The following is an 18,105-nucleotide window of genomic DNA, read 5'->3' as shown; positions in this document are numbered from 1 at the left end:
GTTCACAGGGTGGTGGGTCTACAGGGAGGTGGGTCCACAGGGTGGTGGGTCTACAGGGTGTTGGGTCCACACAGGGGTGGGTCCACAGGGTGGTGGGTCTACAGGGTGGTGGGTCCACAGGGTGGTGGGTCTACAGGGTGTTGGGTCTACACAGGGGTGGGTCCACAGGGACATGGGGTCCCGGTGGGGGCCCCATGGGCGAGGGCCCGGCCACCAGACACTCACCGGCGAGCTCAGGTTAATGTTAACTGCTCTTAGTCTGGGCTGATAGACACATTGACAACTGATATAATTGAAATAAAAAACTTCAAAAACAAAAGATCTTGTGATATATTTTCTATTGATATTGTATTTATTAAATAAGTAATTGATTGTATTGCAGGACTTCTGACCTATGAATGTAATCAGTCTTTCAAAAAGGTATTTTTCATAATTAAATGAAAACTGCAAAGGTAATGCCAATATTTAAAATGGAGATAAGCATTACATGGATACTTATAGACCAAAATCCCTTCTTCCTCAATTTTCTAAAATATTAAAGAAATTATGGATGGGATGGGAAATTGGATTATTGAGGTATGGATTTAGTAAAAATAGAACTACTACCTCTAATAGAGATGTGGAATAATGACATGATGAGTATTCTATTGGTATTTACTTTGACCTCCAGAAGGCTTTAATATATAGATCACAGAAAATTATTAAAATGTGTCATTTTTGCTGACGATACTAGTTTATTTTGTTCAGGAAAACGATTGAAGGAACTTTTGTTTGTAATTGAAAAGGAGCTAGAAATGATCACGTCCTGGTTCTTAATATAAAGAAAACTAAATTCATGGTTTTTGGAAATCAAATGGAATAAGAGTGGATATTGAATTAAAATTCTGTGATGATAAAATTGAAAGAGTTTTGAGACCGAATTCCTCTGAGTGATTCCACTGTTGTGATTGATCATAAAGTAACATGGAGACAACATATTGAATATATAAATGGTAAAATGTCAAAGTCAATACAAATCCATTGTTTGTCAGATCTTATGTTATGAACTGTAATGATTTGGTTTATTATAAAATAATGCAGACAAAGTACAGAGCTAAAGCAAAGTCACTGCCAGACTGTGTACAAATACTGTGAAGAAATACACATACTGTGTACAAAGGTTGTTTTAATACATGAGTGTAAATATGATCTGAGATGTTTGTAAGTTTATTGTACAAAAAGCTAAAAAAACAGATAAAAAGAAGATGTATTTCTATTGTTGGAGTTAAATTATGGAACAACAATAACATGAATGTAAGAACGGTCAACTCATCTTTGGTTTTCAAAACGATTATTTAACAAAAGACTTTGAGGTTGTTGTTTTTTTCGAATTAATTATCTGATTTAATTGATAATAATTTAGGATATGACTATATACGCACGTCTTTCTGTTTTGTATATTACAGCTTTACTTATTGTGTTGTAATGATGGACTGAATTAAACTAAACAAACATATACACATTCTAACATACTTACTTTCTTTCTCTCTCACACACACACACACACACACACAATAAAACAGTTGAATGAGTTCAGATTCATATTTTTTATTATTTTCGATACATCTGGATACAAAAACTGTAAAAACAATAAAAATAAAAGAGATGAATTCAGACTGAAAGCGATGCATGCTGGGTAAACCACATGATCAGAGTGGTTTGGAGGTATCTGTCTCTTAAAGGGACACACAACATGTAGTTCAGGCTCTAATCTAAGACTCTATCCAGGTGCATTATGGGAAGTGTAGGACTCAGTGTTTTTTAACTCAAAGTCAGGATATCTGTTTGTAAGTACTGAAGACACAGCAAATATGATGATGATGATGACGATGACGATGACGATGATGATGATGATGATGATGAAGAAGATGAGGTCATGATGATGATAAAGATATCCTTCCTCAGCAGCGGGTCTCATAGATTCCACTGCGTCCGATGTAACGAACCCATTTGATGACGTCGTGGTCGCTGTAGTTCAGTTTGGGCTCAAACACCTTCAGGTACCTCACCTTCAGACCAGAGGGGGCAAAGGGCACCTGGGGAGGATAAGGAAGAAGAGGAGAAGGAGGAAGAACAGCGTTAGGCCGCAGTGAAGCCGTCTGCACTCCGTTACCTGAACAGGTGAACCAGGGAAACTCGACCCTCTGCAAACTCACTTGCTTACTGGAACAACTCTGAAAGAGCTTCAAGCTGCTCTAAGATCAGCGATGAAACCAAGACAATGTTTGTATTTTCAAACTGTAAACCAAGCAAAGGTTGTCTGGGACTGTGGTACTAAACCTAAAGGCATAGCTAAACCTAAAGGCATATTTAAACCTAAAAGGCATAGCTAAACCTAAAGGCATATTTAAACCTAAAGGCATAGCTAAACCTAAAGGCATATTTAAACCTAAAGGCATAGCTAAACCTAAAGGCATAGCTAAACCTAAAGGCATATTTAAACCTAAAAGGCATATTTAAACCTAAAGGCATAACTAAACCTAAAAGGCATATTTAAACCTAAAGGCATAACTAAACCTAAAGGCATAGCTAAACCTAAAGGCATAGCTAAACCTAAAGGCATAGCTAAACCTAAAGGCATAGCTAAACCTAAAAGCATAACTAAACCTAAAGTCATAACTAAAACTAAAAGGCATAGCTAAAACTAAAAGGCATAGCTAAACCTAAAAGGCATAGCTAAACCTAAAAGGCATAGCTAAACCTAAAAGGCATAGCTAAACCTAAAGGCATAGCTAAACCTAAAGGCATATTTAAACCTAAAGGCATAGCTAAACCTAAAGGCATAGCTAAACCTAAAGGCATATTTAAACCTAAAAGGCATATTTAAACCTAAAGGCATAACTAAACCTAAAAGGCATATTTAAACCTAAAGGCATAACTAAACCTAAAGGCATAGCTAAACCTAAAGGCATAGCTAAACCTAAAGGCATAGCTAAACCTAAAGGCATAGCTAAACCTAAAAGCATAACTAAACCTAAAGTCATAACTAAAACTAAAAGGCATAGCTAAAACTAAAAGGCATAGCTAAACCTAAAAGGCATAGCTAAACCTAAAAGGCATAGCTAAACCTAAAGGCATAGCTAAACCTAGAGGCATAGCTAAACCTAAAGGCATAGCTAAACCTAAAGGCATAGCTAAACCTAAAGGCATAACTAAACCTAAAAGGCATAATTAAACCTAAAGGCATAACTAAACCTTAAGGCATAACTAAACCTAAAGGCATAACTAAACCTAAAGCTATAACTAAGGCATAACTACACCTAAAGGCATAACCAAACCTAAAGGCATAACTAAACCTAAAGCTATAACTAAGGCATAACTACACCTAAAGGCATAACCAAACCTAAAGGCATAGCTAAACCTAAAGGCATAGCTAAACCTAAAGGCATAGCTAAACCTAAAAGGCATAACTAAACTTAAAAGGCATAACTAAACCTAAAAGCATAACTAAACCTAAAGGCATAACTAAACCTAAAGCTACAACTAAGGCATAACTACACCTAAAGGCATAACTAAACCTAAAGGCATAACTAAACCTAAAGCTATAACTAAGGCATAACCAAACCTAAAGGCATAACTAAACCTAAAGGCATAAATAAACCGAAAGGCATAACTAAACCTAAAGCTATAACATGAGGCATAACTAAACCTAAAGGCATAGCTAAACCTAAAAGCATAACTAAACCTAAAGTCATAGCTAAACCTAAAGGCATAGCTAAACCTAAAGGCATAGCTAAACCTAAAGGCATAATTAAACCTAAAGGCATAGCTAAACATAAAAGCATAATTAAACCTAAAGGCATAACTAAACCTAAAAGCATAACTAAATCTAAAGGCATAACAAAACCTAAAGGCATAACTAAACCTAAAGGCATAGCTAAACCTAAAGGCATAGCTAAACCTAAAGGCATAGCTAAACCTAAAGGCATAACTAAACCTAAAGGCATAGCTAAACCTAAAGGCATAGCTAAACCTAAAGGCATAGCTAAACCTAAAGGCATAGCTAAACCTAAAGGCATAACCAAACCTAAAGGCATAAATAAACCGAAAGGCATAACTAAAGCTTGAGGCATAACTAAACCTAAACTATAACGTAAGGCATAACTAAACCTAAAGGCATAGCTAAACCTAAAGGCATATGAAGATAAATAAAGATATATAAAGACTATAAAGATAAAACAAGATATATAAAGATAAATCAAGATATATGAAGATAAATCTAGTTAAATAAAGATATATAAAGTCTATAAAGATACAACAAGATATATCAAAGATGAATACAATTAAATAAAGTCTATAAAGATGAATCAAGATATATAAAGATAAATAAAGATATATGAAGATTAAAAAAACATATATATAAACATATATATATAGATAAATAAAGATCAATGAACATATTTAACGATCAATAAACATATGTAAAGATAAATAAACATATATGAAGATGATGAATCACCTCAAAGTTCATGGAGATCGGAGGCCGAGCCCACTTCTTCTTGTCGGTGGTCGGCAGGAGTTCAATCTCTGCACTGACCTGAGACTCCTTCATCCCAGCCATCCTCTTCACCCTGAGAGGACAAAGTGAGAGTGAGAGGACAGAGTGAGAGTGAGAGGACAGAGTGAGAGGACAGAGTGAGAGTGAGAGGACAGAGTGAGAGGACAGAGTGAGAGGACAGAGTGAGAGTGAGAGGACAGAGTGAGAGGACAGAGTGAGAGTGAGAGGACAGAGTGAGAGGACAGATTGAGAGTGAGAGGACAGAGACAGAGTGAGAGGACAGAGTGAGAGGACAGAGACAGAGTGAGAGGACAGAGTGAGAGGACAGATTGAGAGTGAGAGGACAGAGACAGAGTGAGAGGACAGAGTGAGAGGACAGAGACAGAGTGAGAGGACAGACAGGGACAGTCCTGCTTACTTCCAGACGATGGCGTTCTCACTGGCTTTGTATTTGGCTTTTCCCTTCATGCAGATGACCTGCACCCCGCTGGTGTTGAGGGGGGTGGGGATCCTCACCTGTTATTACAAGGTCATCACAAGGTCAATACATGTTATTACAAGGTCATCACAAGGTTAATACATGTTATTACAAGGTCATTACAAGATCATCACACGTTATTACAAGGTCATAACAAGGTTAATACATGTTATTACAAGGTCATTACATGTTATTACAAGTCATCACAAGGCTATTACATGTTATTACAAGGTCATTACATGGTTATTACATGGTTATTACACGGCCATTACATAATCAATGAAGCAGACGCTGCAGGACCCTCCAGTTAGATCATTGATAATGGTATATACATTATTATGAGTTATTATCTATATTTCATAAATATAAATATTGATTAGTGTAATAGCAGTAGTATTAGCAGTGTAATAGCAGTATATTAACAGTATAATAGCAGTATAATAGCAGTAGTGAAGGCAGTACAATAGCAGTAGTGATGGCAGTATAATAGCAGTATGATAGCAGTATTAATACCTCGATCTTCTGAGCGAGCAGCGAGGACTTGAAGTTGGACTTGATGACGACTTTGACCTCCAGTTTGGTGCGACCGACCTCTCTTACCAGAGGGATGACCCTGAAGGGCAGGATGATGTCTTTGGTGGTCCGGTACCTGAGGACACAGTGAGTGAGTGAGTGAGTGAGTGAGTGAGTGAGTGAGTGAGTGAGTGAGTGAGTGAGTGAGTGTGTCTCTGACCTCATGAGCTCGTACTCTCCGTCTGGAGGGATGAAGCTGATGCTGCGCTCAGAGTCAAACTTGCTGAGACGAACACACTGATGGAAGCTGCAGTCATCGATGGCTATGGCCTGTTTACCACTGAGGAGACAGACAGGAAGTGATGAGGACAGACAGGAAGTGGTGAAGACAGACAGGAAGTGATGAGGAAAGACAGGAAGTGTTGAAGGCAGACAGGAAGTGATGAGGACAGACAGGAAGTGGTGAAGACAGACAGGAAGTGGTGAGGAAAGACAGGAAGTGGTGAGGAAAGACAGGAAGTGGTGTAGACAGACAGGAAGTGGTGAAGACAGACAGGAAGTGATGAGGAAAGACAGGAAGTGAAGACAGACAGGAAGTGATGAAGACAGACAGGAAGTGATGAAGACAGACAGGAAGTAGTGAAGACAGACAGGAAGTGATGAGAAAAGACAGGAAGTGATGAAGGCAGACAGGAAGTGATGAGTAAAGACAGGAAGTGGTGTAGACAGACAGGAAGTGATGAAGGCAGACAGGAAGTGATGAGGAAAGACAGGAAGTGGTGAGGAAAGACAGGAAGTGGTGTAGACAGACAGGAAGTGGTGAAGACAGACAGGAAGTGATGAGAAAAGACAGGAAGTGAAGACAGACAGGAAGTGATGAAGACAGACAGGAAGTGGTGAAGACAGACAGGAAGTGATGAAGACAGACAGGAAGTGGTGTAGACAGACAGGAAGTGGTGTAGACAGACAGGTAGTGGTGTAGACAGACAGGAAGTGGTGAAGACAGACAGGAATTGGTGAAGAGACAGGAAGTGATGAAGACAGATAGGAAGTGGTGAGGACAGACAGAAAGTGATGAAGACAGACAGTGAGTGATGAAGACAGACAGGAAGTGGTGTAGACAGACAGGAAGTGGTGTAGACAGACAGGAAGTGGTGTAGACAGACAGGAAGTGACCTCTGACCTCTTGGCTCCGTCCTCGGCGCTTCCTGTCTTTCCCTGCTTGTCGATGACGATCTTGTCGTTCATGCCGAACTTGCACTCCGGCATCCCGCTCAGGTAACTCTTCATCGCCACGCGGCCCGACACGTGAGCGCTGAGCACCTGACCTGCACACACTGAGGATGAGGAGGAGGAAGAGGAGCACCTGACCTGCACACACTGAGGAGGAGGAGGAAGAGGAAGAGGAGGGCTGATCTAAGGATGAAGGTTAGCTGCTAACTGCTGCTAATGTTCCTGTCCCTCTCATACCTGACCAGGTGGGGACATTACCTTAAAGGGACATTACCTTAAAGGGACATTACCTTAAAGAGACGGTTCCCTTAAAGGGACATTACCTAAAAGGGACATTACCTTAAAGAGACGGTTCCCTTAAAGAGACATTACCTTAAAGGGACATTACCTTAAAGAGACATTACCTTAAAGGGACATTACCTTAAAGAGACGGTTCCCTTAAAGAGACATTACCTTAAAGGGACATTACCTAAAACGGACGGCTACCTTAAAGGGGCGGTTACCTTAAAGGGACGGTTACCTTAAAGGGACATTACCTAAAAGGGACGGCTACCTTAAAGGGACGGCTACCTTAAAGGGGCGGTAACCTTAAAGGGGCGGTTACCTTAAAGGGACATTACCTTAAAGAGACGGCTACCTTAAAGGGGCGGTTACCTTAAAGAGACAGGTACCTTAAAGGGACATCACCTTAAAGGGACATTACCTTAAAGGGACATTACCTAAAAGGGACATTACCTTAAAGAGACGGTTCCCTTAAAGAGACATTACCTTAAAGGGACATTACCTTAAAGGGACATTACCTTAAAGGGACATTACCTAAAAGGGGCGGTTACCTTAAAGAGACGGTTTCCTTAAAGGGACATCACCTTAAAAGGGACAGTTCCCTTAAAAAAGGGACATTACCTTAAAAGGGATAGTTCCCTTAAAAAAGGGACATTACCTTAAAGGGGTGGTTTCATAAAAGGGACGGTTACCTTAAAGAGACGGTTCCCTTAAAGAGACATTACCTTAAAGGGACATTACCTTAAAGAGACAGTTCCCTTAAAGAGACATTACCTTAAAGGGACATTACCTTAAAGAGACGGTTCCCTTAAAGAGACATTACCTTAAAGGGACATTACCTTAAAGAGACGGTTCCCTTAAAGAGACATTACCTTAAAAGGGATAGTTCCCTTAAAAAAGGGACATTACCTTAAAGGGGTGGTTTCATAAAAGGGACGGTTACCTTAAAGAGACGGTTCCCTTAAAGAGACATTACCTTAAAGGGACATTACCTTAAAGAGACAGTTCCCTTAAAGAGACATTACCTTAAAGGGACATTACCTTAAAGCGACGGTTCCCTTAAAGAGACATTACCTTAAAGGGACATTACCTTAAAGAGACGGTTCCCTTAAAGAGACATTACCTTAAAGAGACGGTTCTCTTAAAGAGACATTACCTTAAAGGGACATTACCTTAAAGAGACAGTTCCCTTAAATCGACGGTTCCCTTAAAGAGACGGTTACCTTAAAGGGACAGTTACCTTAAAAAAGGGACAGTTACCTTAAAAAAGGGACATTACCTTAAAGGGACGTTACCTTAAAGGGACATCACCTTAAAGGGACGGTTACCTTAAACCAGTGGTTCTCAAACTTTTTCTCTCACGCCCCATTTTGGAGGAAGAAACATGTTCGCGCCCCACCGCTCCAACAGAATTGGAACAAAATGGTCCAACTTGTTGTAATCCGTGCTTTTTCAAATAATAGAATAAAGAAAATGTAAATCCCTTTCTAGTAAACCAGATCGCTCCATCAGACAAACACTAATAACATGTGCAATCACTATGCTAGAACAATGAAAATAAAATCTGTGCAAAAAATAACTAATAATTGGAAAAATAATTACCTATTATGGCTCAAATAACTTGTTTTACACTGAATATCTTTTCAAGATAATAACAATAAGGTTCAACCTGTGAGACAGAATGAGTGAGATGTGTGAGCATCAGGTTGCATCAGTATTAGTGGAGCAGTGAGCTGCTTTCCTCTACACCAGGGATTCCCAAAGTGTGGTGCACCTCTGGGGGAGCGCGAGCTGCTTCTAGGGGGTGCGCGAGAGGAAAAATGTAATGGTGGTCTAATGGTGTAATAATTAATATTAAACATAATTTAAAAAAAAATAAGTAGGATTTTTTAATTATGAAAATTCCCTTTGGAAGATTTACATTTAATTACAATTAAAAACGTACAATTTAATAAATAGATGCACTTCCGGTCCGGCCGCCAGACTGTCTTTTACGTACACACTAGCTAGCCTAGCTTGTGCACCTAGCGTCATTTCATTCATTCAGCAACATCCATGAAAATATGTTAAACTGGCTGAAATCAGGGAAGCTGTCAGGTGGGACATCTGACAGCTATCAGTAATAAAAGAGGAGAGGGACAGAGAGAGAGGGAGGAACCGGAGGGAGAGAAACAGAGAGGTGCTGGGGAGAGACCGGGAGAAGAAACCGACCGGGAGTCGGAGAAAGAGGAGACGGAGGAGACCGAGAAGGAGGAAGAGATATCAGACAAACCGGGAGCACAGAGACCATCGAAGAGTCAAGGTGGAGAAAGAGGAAACGAGAGTGAGCATCAGACTGGGAAAAAGAGAGGAAACATGATGACAATTCTCTGGGTCTGGGCTTCACTTGGATTGGAATGCAGATTGTTGTGCAGTGAGGTTCTGGCTAACAGCTGTCTGAAGCCTCTTATTTGCTCCGCCACCTGAACACCAGCATGCCAGTGCAAGTCAGAAGCCCCTTACATTTTAGATCAAAGTTGGAAGAGTTACAAAACAGCCAAAAACAATTGCAGTCTCATCCATGTGTTGGGTCTACACCAGGGATTCCTAAAGTGTGGCGCGCCCTGGAGCCTCTTTTTTATGTATATCTGTTTCTGAGCCTATGTGCCACTCTTTGTTCTTTACGTGGCTTACTGTGTTTAAGTAAATACATGTGAAATGCACTCTGCCTCTGAGCCTGTGTGTGTGTCCTCGCCATCCTTACTGCTCTTTAAAAGTGACGCCTTGTGTAACTGACATTTATACAGCGGACCAAATCTTGTAACAAACGCCACGCGCGAGCAAACAGCTCTCGCATTGGTCCGATTTTATGCGGCTATAAATAGGCTCTGTTGCGTTTTTTTTTTAAGGTGTGGGGGTGCGTGAACCCGGTGGGGATGTAGAAGGGGGTGCGTGGGCTAAAACGTTTGGGAACCGCTGCTCTACACACCTTTATAAACGGGGTTGTAGATTTCATACGGCTCTTAATTAATGCTCAATGTTGAGCTGAGATCTGTTTTCTGTTTTGAGAGACAGCAGAAAAGACCTCACAGAGATCTCACAGAGGCTTTTAGCAAAACACCAAGAATCAGTAACCTAATGGAGTAACGTAAACATTTACATGAAATTACAGGCATTTCTCCATGTATTTATTAATGACGGGTTATGTTCGTGTAATAAAGGGTTGTATAGAAAAATACCTCCGCGCCCCACTAGAGGGTCGCGTCCGACAGTTTGAGAACCACTGCCTTAAAGGGACATCACCTTAAAGGGACATCACCTTAAAGGGACATCAACTTAAAGGGACATCAACTTAAAGGCACATTACCTTAAAGGGACATTGTCTTAAAGGGACATTACCTTAAAAGGAACATTGCCTTAAAGGGATACCACCTTAAAGGGATACCACCTTAAAGGGGCATTACCTTAAAGGGATACCACCTTAAAGGGACACCACCGTAAAGGGATACCACCTTAAAGGGACATTACCTTAAAGGGATACCACCTTAAAGGGACACCACCGTAAAGGGATACCACCTTAAAGGGACATTACCTTAAAGGGATACCACCTTAAAGGGACATTACCTTAAAGGGATACCACCATAAAGGGACATTACCTTGAGGGGACATTACCTTAAAGGGACATCACCTTAAAGGGACATCACCTTAAAGGGACATTGTCTTAAAGGGACATTACCTTAAAAAGGAACATTGCCTTAAAGGGACACCGCCTTAAAGGGACATTACCTTAAAAAGGAACATTGTCTTAAAGGGACATTACCTTAAAAAGGAACATTGCCTTAAAGGGACACCGCCTTAAAGGGACACCGCCTTAAAGGGACACCACCTTAAAGGGACACCACCTTAAAGGGACATTACCTTAAAGGGATACCACCTTAAAGGGACATTACCTTGAGGGGACATTACCTTAAAGGGACATTACCTTGAGGGGACATTACCTTAAGGGGACATTACCTTAAAGGGACACCACCTTAAAGGGACATTACCTTGCGGGGACATGAGCAGGTTGACGCTCTCCAACACGTCCAGGAACAGCTCGTTGCGGCGGTACTTGATTCCTTCTCGTCTCCAGCCGATCTGACCGGTGACCTGACTGGTGATCTGAGTCTGCTCCTCTTTGCTCTGTGATAACATTATATATAATGCACATTATTATGAACCACATTATAATGCACATTATTATGAACCACATTATAATGCACATTATTATGAACCACATTATAATGCACATTATTATGAACCACATTATAATGCACATTATTATGAACCACATTATAATGCACATTATTATGAACCACATTATAATGCACATTATCATGAACCACATTATAATGCACATTATTGTTATCATTATTGTGTGTGTGTGTGTGTGTGTGTGTGTAAGTGAGTGAGTGAGTGAGTGAGTGAGTGAGTGAGTGAGTGAGTGAGTGAGTGAGTGAGTGTGTGTGTGTGTGTGTGTGTGTGTGTGTGTGGGACTCACGTGGTGCTGCAGGAAACAGAAGGAAAACAGGAAACAATGAGTTTCACATTAAAAGCACATGACAGTTTGTTTTCTCCCTGGACTTCATGAGTTATTTATTCATAAATATGCATTAATAAATATGTCTTAATAAATATGTTTTAATAAATATGCATGAATGAATATGCATTAATAAATATGTATTGATAACTATGTATTAATAAATATGCATTAATAAATATGTCTTAATAAATATGCATTAATAAATATGTATTGATAACTATGTATTAATGAATATGCATTAATAAATATGTATTAATAAATATGCATTAATAAATATGTATTGATAACTATGTATTAATGAATATGCATTAATAAATATGCATTAATAAATATGTATTAATAAATATGCATTAATAAATATGTATTGATAACTATGTATTAATGAATATGCATTAATAAATATGTATTAATAAATATGCATGAATGAATAACTAGCTGTTCATAATGAAGCCCACCTGACTCTTGACTCCTTGCTGAGTGATGAAGGTTTTCAGAGCTCCGGTCTCAGAGTTTTGAGGGTAACCAAAGTCCAGAATCTCTGCAGGACACAAACACTGTTAGCCCAACAACAAACAAACACACAACAACAAACAAACACACAACAACAAACAAACACACAACAAACAAACAACAACAACAACAACAACAACCAAGCGGCAGCACAGGTCTGCAGCTCAGAGACGACTCCCGTCAGCGCTGGATTTTCTTTAGGTTTAGATTTTCTCATCCAACGTTTACAAAAATCAAAACCTAAAAAAACAACAGAGCAGCAGAAAGGCGGCGGCTTCGACTTCCTGTCCCGCCCTTTCAGAGTAAAGGTTACCGTCCAGCAGCTCGTAGATGAGGACGAAGTTGTTCTTGACGTTCTCCTCGCTGATCTTGCCGAAGTAGGCGGCCATGACGTCGCACATCTTGTAGAGGAACTCGAACACCATGGCGGCGTTGACGTTCTGCGTGGAGACGGCCGCCAGCCACACGTTGCTGCGCTTCACGTGGAAGAAGCTGCTGCGAGCGATGTTGGTGACGGGCGAGCGCACCTGCTGCCGCGCGTGGATGACGTTCACGCGGAACGCGTCCACGGCGTTCCTCCTGGGACGAGAGACAGTCAGTCCTGAGTGTCCTCTGTGTCCTAACATGAGCTCTATGTGTCCTATCACGTCCTCTGTGTGTCCTAACACGTCCTCTATGTGTCCTCTGTGTCCTAACACGAGCTCTGTGTCCTAACATGAGCTCTATGTGTCCTATCACGTCCTCTATGTGTCCTATCACGTCCTCTATGTGTCCTATCACGTCCTCTATGTGTCCTATCACGTCCTCTGTGTGTCCTAACACGTCCTCTATGTGTCCTCTGTGTCCTAACACGAGCTCTGTGTCCTAACATGAGCTCTATGTGTCCTATCACGTCCTCTATGTGTCCTATCACGTCCTCTATGTGTCCTAACACGTCCTCTATGTGTCCTATCACGTCCTCTATGTGTCCTAACACGTCCTCTATGTGTCCTATCACGTCCTCTATGTGTCCTAACACGTCCTCTATGTGTCCTATCACGTCCTCAATGTGTCCTATCACGTCCTCTATGTGTCCTATCACGTCCTCTATGTGTCCTAACACGTCCTCTATGTGTCCTATCACGTCCTCAATGTGTCCTATCACGTCCTCTATGTGTCCTATCACGTCCTCTATGTGTCCTAACACGTCCTCTATGTGTCCTATCACGTCCTCTATGTGTCCTATCACGTCCTCTATGTGTCCTAACACGTCCTCTATGTGTCCTAACACGTCCTCTATGTGTCCTAACACGTCCTCTATGTGTCCTAACACGTCCTCTATGTGTCCTCTGTGTCCTAACATGAGCTCTGTGTGTCCTCTGTGTCCTAACACGTCCTCTCTGTGTCCTAACATGAGCTCTGTGTGTCCTAACACGTCCTCTATGTGTCCTAACACGTCCTCTATGTGTCCTATCACGTCCTCTATGTGTCCTAACACGTCCTCTATGTGTCCTAACACGTCCTCTATGTGTCCTATCACGTCCTCTATGTGTCCTATCACGTCCTCCTTGGCGGTAAACCCTCAGACTCACCCGATGTCATGGCGGTAAACCCTGGAGATCAACACCTCCCCCTTGTGGTTGTAGATGAACAGTCCTCCGATCATGGCTGCAGGGTCAGTCAGACCTGATCATCATGAAGAGTCACTGCAGAGAAGAAGAAGCAGGGTGTTTACTCACACCACAGAAGAAGAAGAAGAAGAAGAAGAAGAAGAAGAAGAAGAAGAAGAAGAAGAAGAAAAGGAAGAAGAAGAAAAGGAAGAAGAAGAAAAAGAAGAAGAAGAAGAAGAAGAAGAAGAAGAAGAAGAAGAAGAAGAAGGATGTTTTCTGCCACCACAGAAGAAGAACACGAGGCGCTCTTTGTTTTTCTTTAAAAAAGGTTAAATTATAAAAAGTTAATGTCCCTTCATGACCTCAATACACACACTATGAATATATATACATATATATGTATGTTTTATATTTAAATTATACACATGTTATATGTTTAAATTGTATACATCATTTATAATATATAGCATATATTATAAATGATATGCATATTATACATCATATATATATGTACATATATATGATGTATACAATTTAAACATAACATGTGTATAATTTAAATATAAAACATAATATGTGTACATAATTAAAATGAGAGAGATCCTCTGCTCACTCACCACCGTGAGAAACGTCTCCTCTCGTCTCGTCTCCTATGTCTCCTCTCTCGTCTCCTCTCCTCTCTCGTCTCCTCTCTGTCTCCTCTCTGTTTCCTCTCCTTTGGTCTCTCGTCTCCTCTCTGTCTCCTCTCTGTTTCCTCTCCTTTGGTCTCTCGTCTCCTCTCCTCGGGTCTCGTCTCCTCTCTGTCTCCTCTGGTCTCTCGTCTCCTCTCCTCGGGTCTCGTCTCCTCTCTGTCTCCTCTGGTCTCTCGTCTCCTCTCTGTCTCCTCGGGTCTCGTCTCCTCTCTGTCTCCTCGGGTCTCGTCTCCTCTCTGTCTCCTCTGGTCTCTCGTCTCCTCTCCTCGGGTCTCGTCTCCTCTCTGTCTCCTCTGGTCTCTCGTCTCCTCTCCTCGGGTCTCGTCTCCTCTCTGTCTCCTCGGGTCTCGTCTCCTCTCTGTCTCCTCGGGTCTCTCGTCTCCTCTCCTCGGGTCTCGTCTCCTCTCTGTCTCCTCGGGTCTCTCGTCTCGTCTCCTCTCTGTCTCCTCGGGTCTCTCGTCTCCTCTCCTCGGGTCTCGTCTCCTCTCTGTCTCCTCGGGTCTCTCGTCTCCTCTCTGTCTCCTCGGGTCTCGTCTCCTCTCTGTCTCCTCGGGTCTCTCGTCTCCTCTCCTCGGGTCTCGTCTCCTCTCTGTCTCCTCGGGTCTCGGGTCTGAAGCAAGATGTCGGCGGACGGAGCGGCCTGTCAGCTGACTGCAGCCCGGCCGCGTCCCATTCAGAACACGCCCTCCTCCTCGCTTCCTGTGTGACGACACCACAGACGTGTATTTAAGCCTACGCACGAGCGAGTGGTCTCGATTCTCCCGGTACCGCCGACCTGTAGACCCGGATCCTGTAGACCAGGGTCCGGTACCGGGTCGGCGGGAGAATCTGTGACTGCTCGCTCAGGCCGAGGCCGCAAGGCAGTGGATTGGGACGCGGCCCGTCCTCCTCCTGTGTGCGAGGAGACCGGAAGCTGGTCTGCATATGAATCCTCACCATTCTCACACAGCAGGCCTCTAGTGGACCAGGGTCCTCAAGTACTGAACCCTGTAGACCAGGGTCCTCAAAAACCCTGGTTCAGGTCTATAGTTAGACTGGTTCAGGTCTATAGTTAGACTGGTTCAGGTCTATAGTTAGGGCTGGTTCAGGTCTATAGTTAGACTGGTTCAGGTCTATAGTTAGAACTGGTTTAGGTCTATATTTAGAGCTGGTCTATAGTTAGGACTAGTTCAGGTCTATAGTTAGGGCTGGTTCAGGTCTATAGTTAGGAATGGTTCAGGTCTATAGTTAGACTGGTTCAGGTCTATAGTTAGACTGGTTCAGGTCTATAGTTAGACTGGTTCAGGTCTATAGTTAGACTGGTTCAGGTCAATAGACTGGGTCAGGTCTATAGTTAGACTGGTTCAGGTCTATAGTTAGACTGGTTCAGGTCAATAGTTAGACTGGTTCAGGTCAATAGACTGGGTCAGGTCTATAGTTAGACTGGTTCAGGTCAATAGACTGGTTCAGGTCTATAGTTAGACTGGTTCAGGTCTATAGTTAGACTGGTTCAGGTCAATAGACTGGTTCAGGTCTATAGTTAGACTGGTTCAGGTCTATAGTTAGGACTGGTTCAGGTCTATAGTTAGACTGGTTCAGGTCAATAGTTAGACTGGTTCAGGTCAATAGACTGGTTCAGGTCTATAGTTAGACTGGTTCAGGTCTATAGTTAGACTGGTTCAGGTCTATAGTTAGACTGGTTCAGGTCAATAGACTGGTTCAGGTCTATAGTTAGACTGGTTCAGGTCTATAGTTAGGACTGGTTCAGGTCTATAGTTAGGACTGGTTCAGGTCTATAGTTAGGACTGGTTCAGGTCTATAGTTAGACTGGTTCAGGTCAATAGTTAGACTGGTTCAGGTCAATAGACTGGTTCAGGTCTATAGTTAGACTGGTTCAGGTCTATAGTTAGGACTGGTTCAGGTCTATAGTTAGGACTGGTTCAGGTCTATAGTTAGACTGGTTCAGGTCAATAGTTAGACTGGTTCAGGTCAATAGACTGGTTCAGGTCTATAGTTAGACTGGTTCAGGTCTATAGTTAGGACTGGTTCAGGTCTATAGTTAGACTGGTTCAGGTCAATAGTTAGACTGGTTCAGGTCAATAGACTGGTTCAGGTCTATAGTTAGACTGGTTCAGGTCTATAGTTAGGACTGGTTCAGGTCTATAGTTAGACTGGTTCAGGTCTATAGTTAGACTGGTTCAGGTCTATAGTTAGGACTGGTTCAGGTCTATAGTTAGACTGGTTCAGGTCTATAGTTAGACTGGTTCAGGTCTATAGTTAGGACTGGTTTAGGTCTATAGTTAGGACTGGTTCAGGTCTATAGTTAGACTGGTTCAGGTCAATAGTTAGGACTGGTTCAGGTCAATAGACTGGTTCAGGTCTATAGTTAGGACTGGTTCAGGTCTATAGTTAGACTGGTTCAGGTCTATAGTTAGGGCTGGTTCAGGTCTATAGTTAGGACTGGTTCAGGTCTATAGTTAGGACTGGTTCAGGTCTATAGTTAGACTGGTTCAGGTCTATAGTTAGACTGGTTCAGGTCTATAGTTAGGGCTGGTTCAGGTCTATAGTTAGGACTGGTTCAGGTCTATAGTTAGGACTGGTTCAGGTCTATAGTTAGGACTGGTTCAGGTCTACAGTTAGGACTAGTTCAGGTCTGTAGTTAGGGCTGGTTCAGGTCTATAGTTAGACTGGTTCAGGTCTATAGTTAGACTGGTTCAGGTCTATAGTTAGGACTGGTTCAGGTCTATAGTTAGACTGGTTCAGGTCTATAGTTAGGACTGGTTCAGGTCTATAGTTAGACTGGTTCAGGTCTATAGTTAGACTGGTTCAGGTCTATAGTTAGACTGGTTCAGGTCAATAGACTGGGTCAGGTCTATAGTTAGACTGGTTCAGGTCTATAGTTAGACTGGTTCAGGTCAATAGTTAGACTGGTTCAGGTCAATAGACTGGGTCAGGTCTATAGTTAGACTGGTTCAGGTCAATAGACTGGTTCAGGTCTATAGTTAGACTGGTTCAGGTCTATAGTTAGACTGGTTCAGGTCAATAGACTGGTTCAGGTCTATAGTTAGACTGGTTCAGGTCTATAGTTAGGACTGGTTCAGGTCTATAGTTAGACTGGTTCAGGTCAATAGTTAGACTGGTTCAGGTCAATAGACTGGTTCAGGTCTATAGTTAGACTGGTTCAGGTCTATAGTTAGACTGGTTCAGGTCTATAGTTAGACTGGTTCAGGTCAATAGACTGGTTCAGGTCTATAGTTAGACTGGTTCAGGTCTATAGTTAGGACTGGTTCAGGTCTATAGTTAGGACTGGTTCAGGTCTATAGTTAGGACTGGTTCAGGTCTATAGTTAGACTGGTTCAGGTCAATAGTTAGACTGGTTCAGGTCAATAGACTGGTTCAGGTCTATAGTTAGACTGGTTCAGGTCTATAGTTAGGACTGGTTCAGGTCTATAGTTAGGACTGGTTCAGGTCTATAGTTAGACTGGTTCAGGTCAATAGTTAGACTGGTTCAGGTCAATAGACTGGTTCAGGTCTATAGTTAGACTGGTTCAGGTCTATAGTTAGGACTGGTTCAGGTCTATAGTTAGACTGGTTCAGGTCAATAGTTAGACTGGTTCAGGTCAATAGACTGGTTCAGGTCTATAGTTAGACTGGTTCAGGTCTATAGTTAGGACTGGTTCAGGTCTATAGTTAGACTGGTTCAGGTCTATAGTTAGACTGGTTCAGGTCTA

General features: G+C 42.0%; 1 protein-coding gene across 1 annotated transcript; it reads right to left on the bottom strand.

Annotated features, from left to right (window-relative positions):
* Nucleotides 1-1,577: 1,577 nt before the first annotated feature.
* Nucleotides 1,578-14,970, bottom strand: LOC306742150 (AP-2 complex subunit mu-B-like). Its single transcript, XM_079224492.1, has 12 exons — nt 14,321-14,970; nt 13,686-13,799; nt 12,428-12,693; nt 12,060-12,142; nt 11,563-11,568; nt 11,069-11,204; nt 6,712-6,856; nt 5,749-5,868; nt 5,529-5,664; nt 4,956-5,053; nt 4,499-4,610; nt 1,578-2,075 (listed from the first exon to the last, which is right to left on the bottom strand). Exons 2-12 carry the CDS (start codon nt 13,757-13,759, stop codon nt 1,941-1,943), a joined length of 1,311 nt encoding a protein of 436 aa, XP_079080618.1. The 5' UTR covers nt 13,760-13,799; nt 14,321-14,970; the 3' UTR covers nt 1,578-1,940.
* Nucleotides 14,971-18,105: the final 3,135 nt, after the last annotated feature.

The sequence above is a fragment of the Taurulus bubalis genome, assembly GCF_910589615.1.
Source record: "Taurulus bubalis genome assembly, chromosome: 10".
In the NCBI taxonomy this organism is placed as follows: domain Eukaryota; kingdom Metazoa; phylum Chordata; class Actinopteri; order Perciformes; family Cottidae; genus Taurulus; species Taurulus bubalis.
Note: the sequence above shows the minus strand (reverse complement) of the source record. Positions and strands in the feature narration are given on the sequence as shown.

What these genes read in the sequence shown, in the direction of transcription:
- LOC306742150 (XM_079224492.1), bottom strand. Translation starts at nt 13,759, where the DNA reads ATGATCGGAGGACTGTTCATCTACAACCACAAGGGGGAGGTGTTGATC. An exon ending in GTTTACCGCCATGACATCGG is followed by an intron (nt 12,694 to 13,685) that starts GTGAGTCTGAGG and finishes CTCTCGTCCCAG; the next exon opens with GAGGAACGCCGTGGACGCGT. An exon ending in CATCTACGAGCTGCTGGACG is followed by an intron (nt 12,143 to 12,427) that starts GTAACCTTTACT and finishes TGTGTCCTGCAG; the next exon opens with AGATTCTGGACTTTGGTTAC.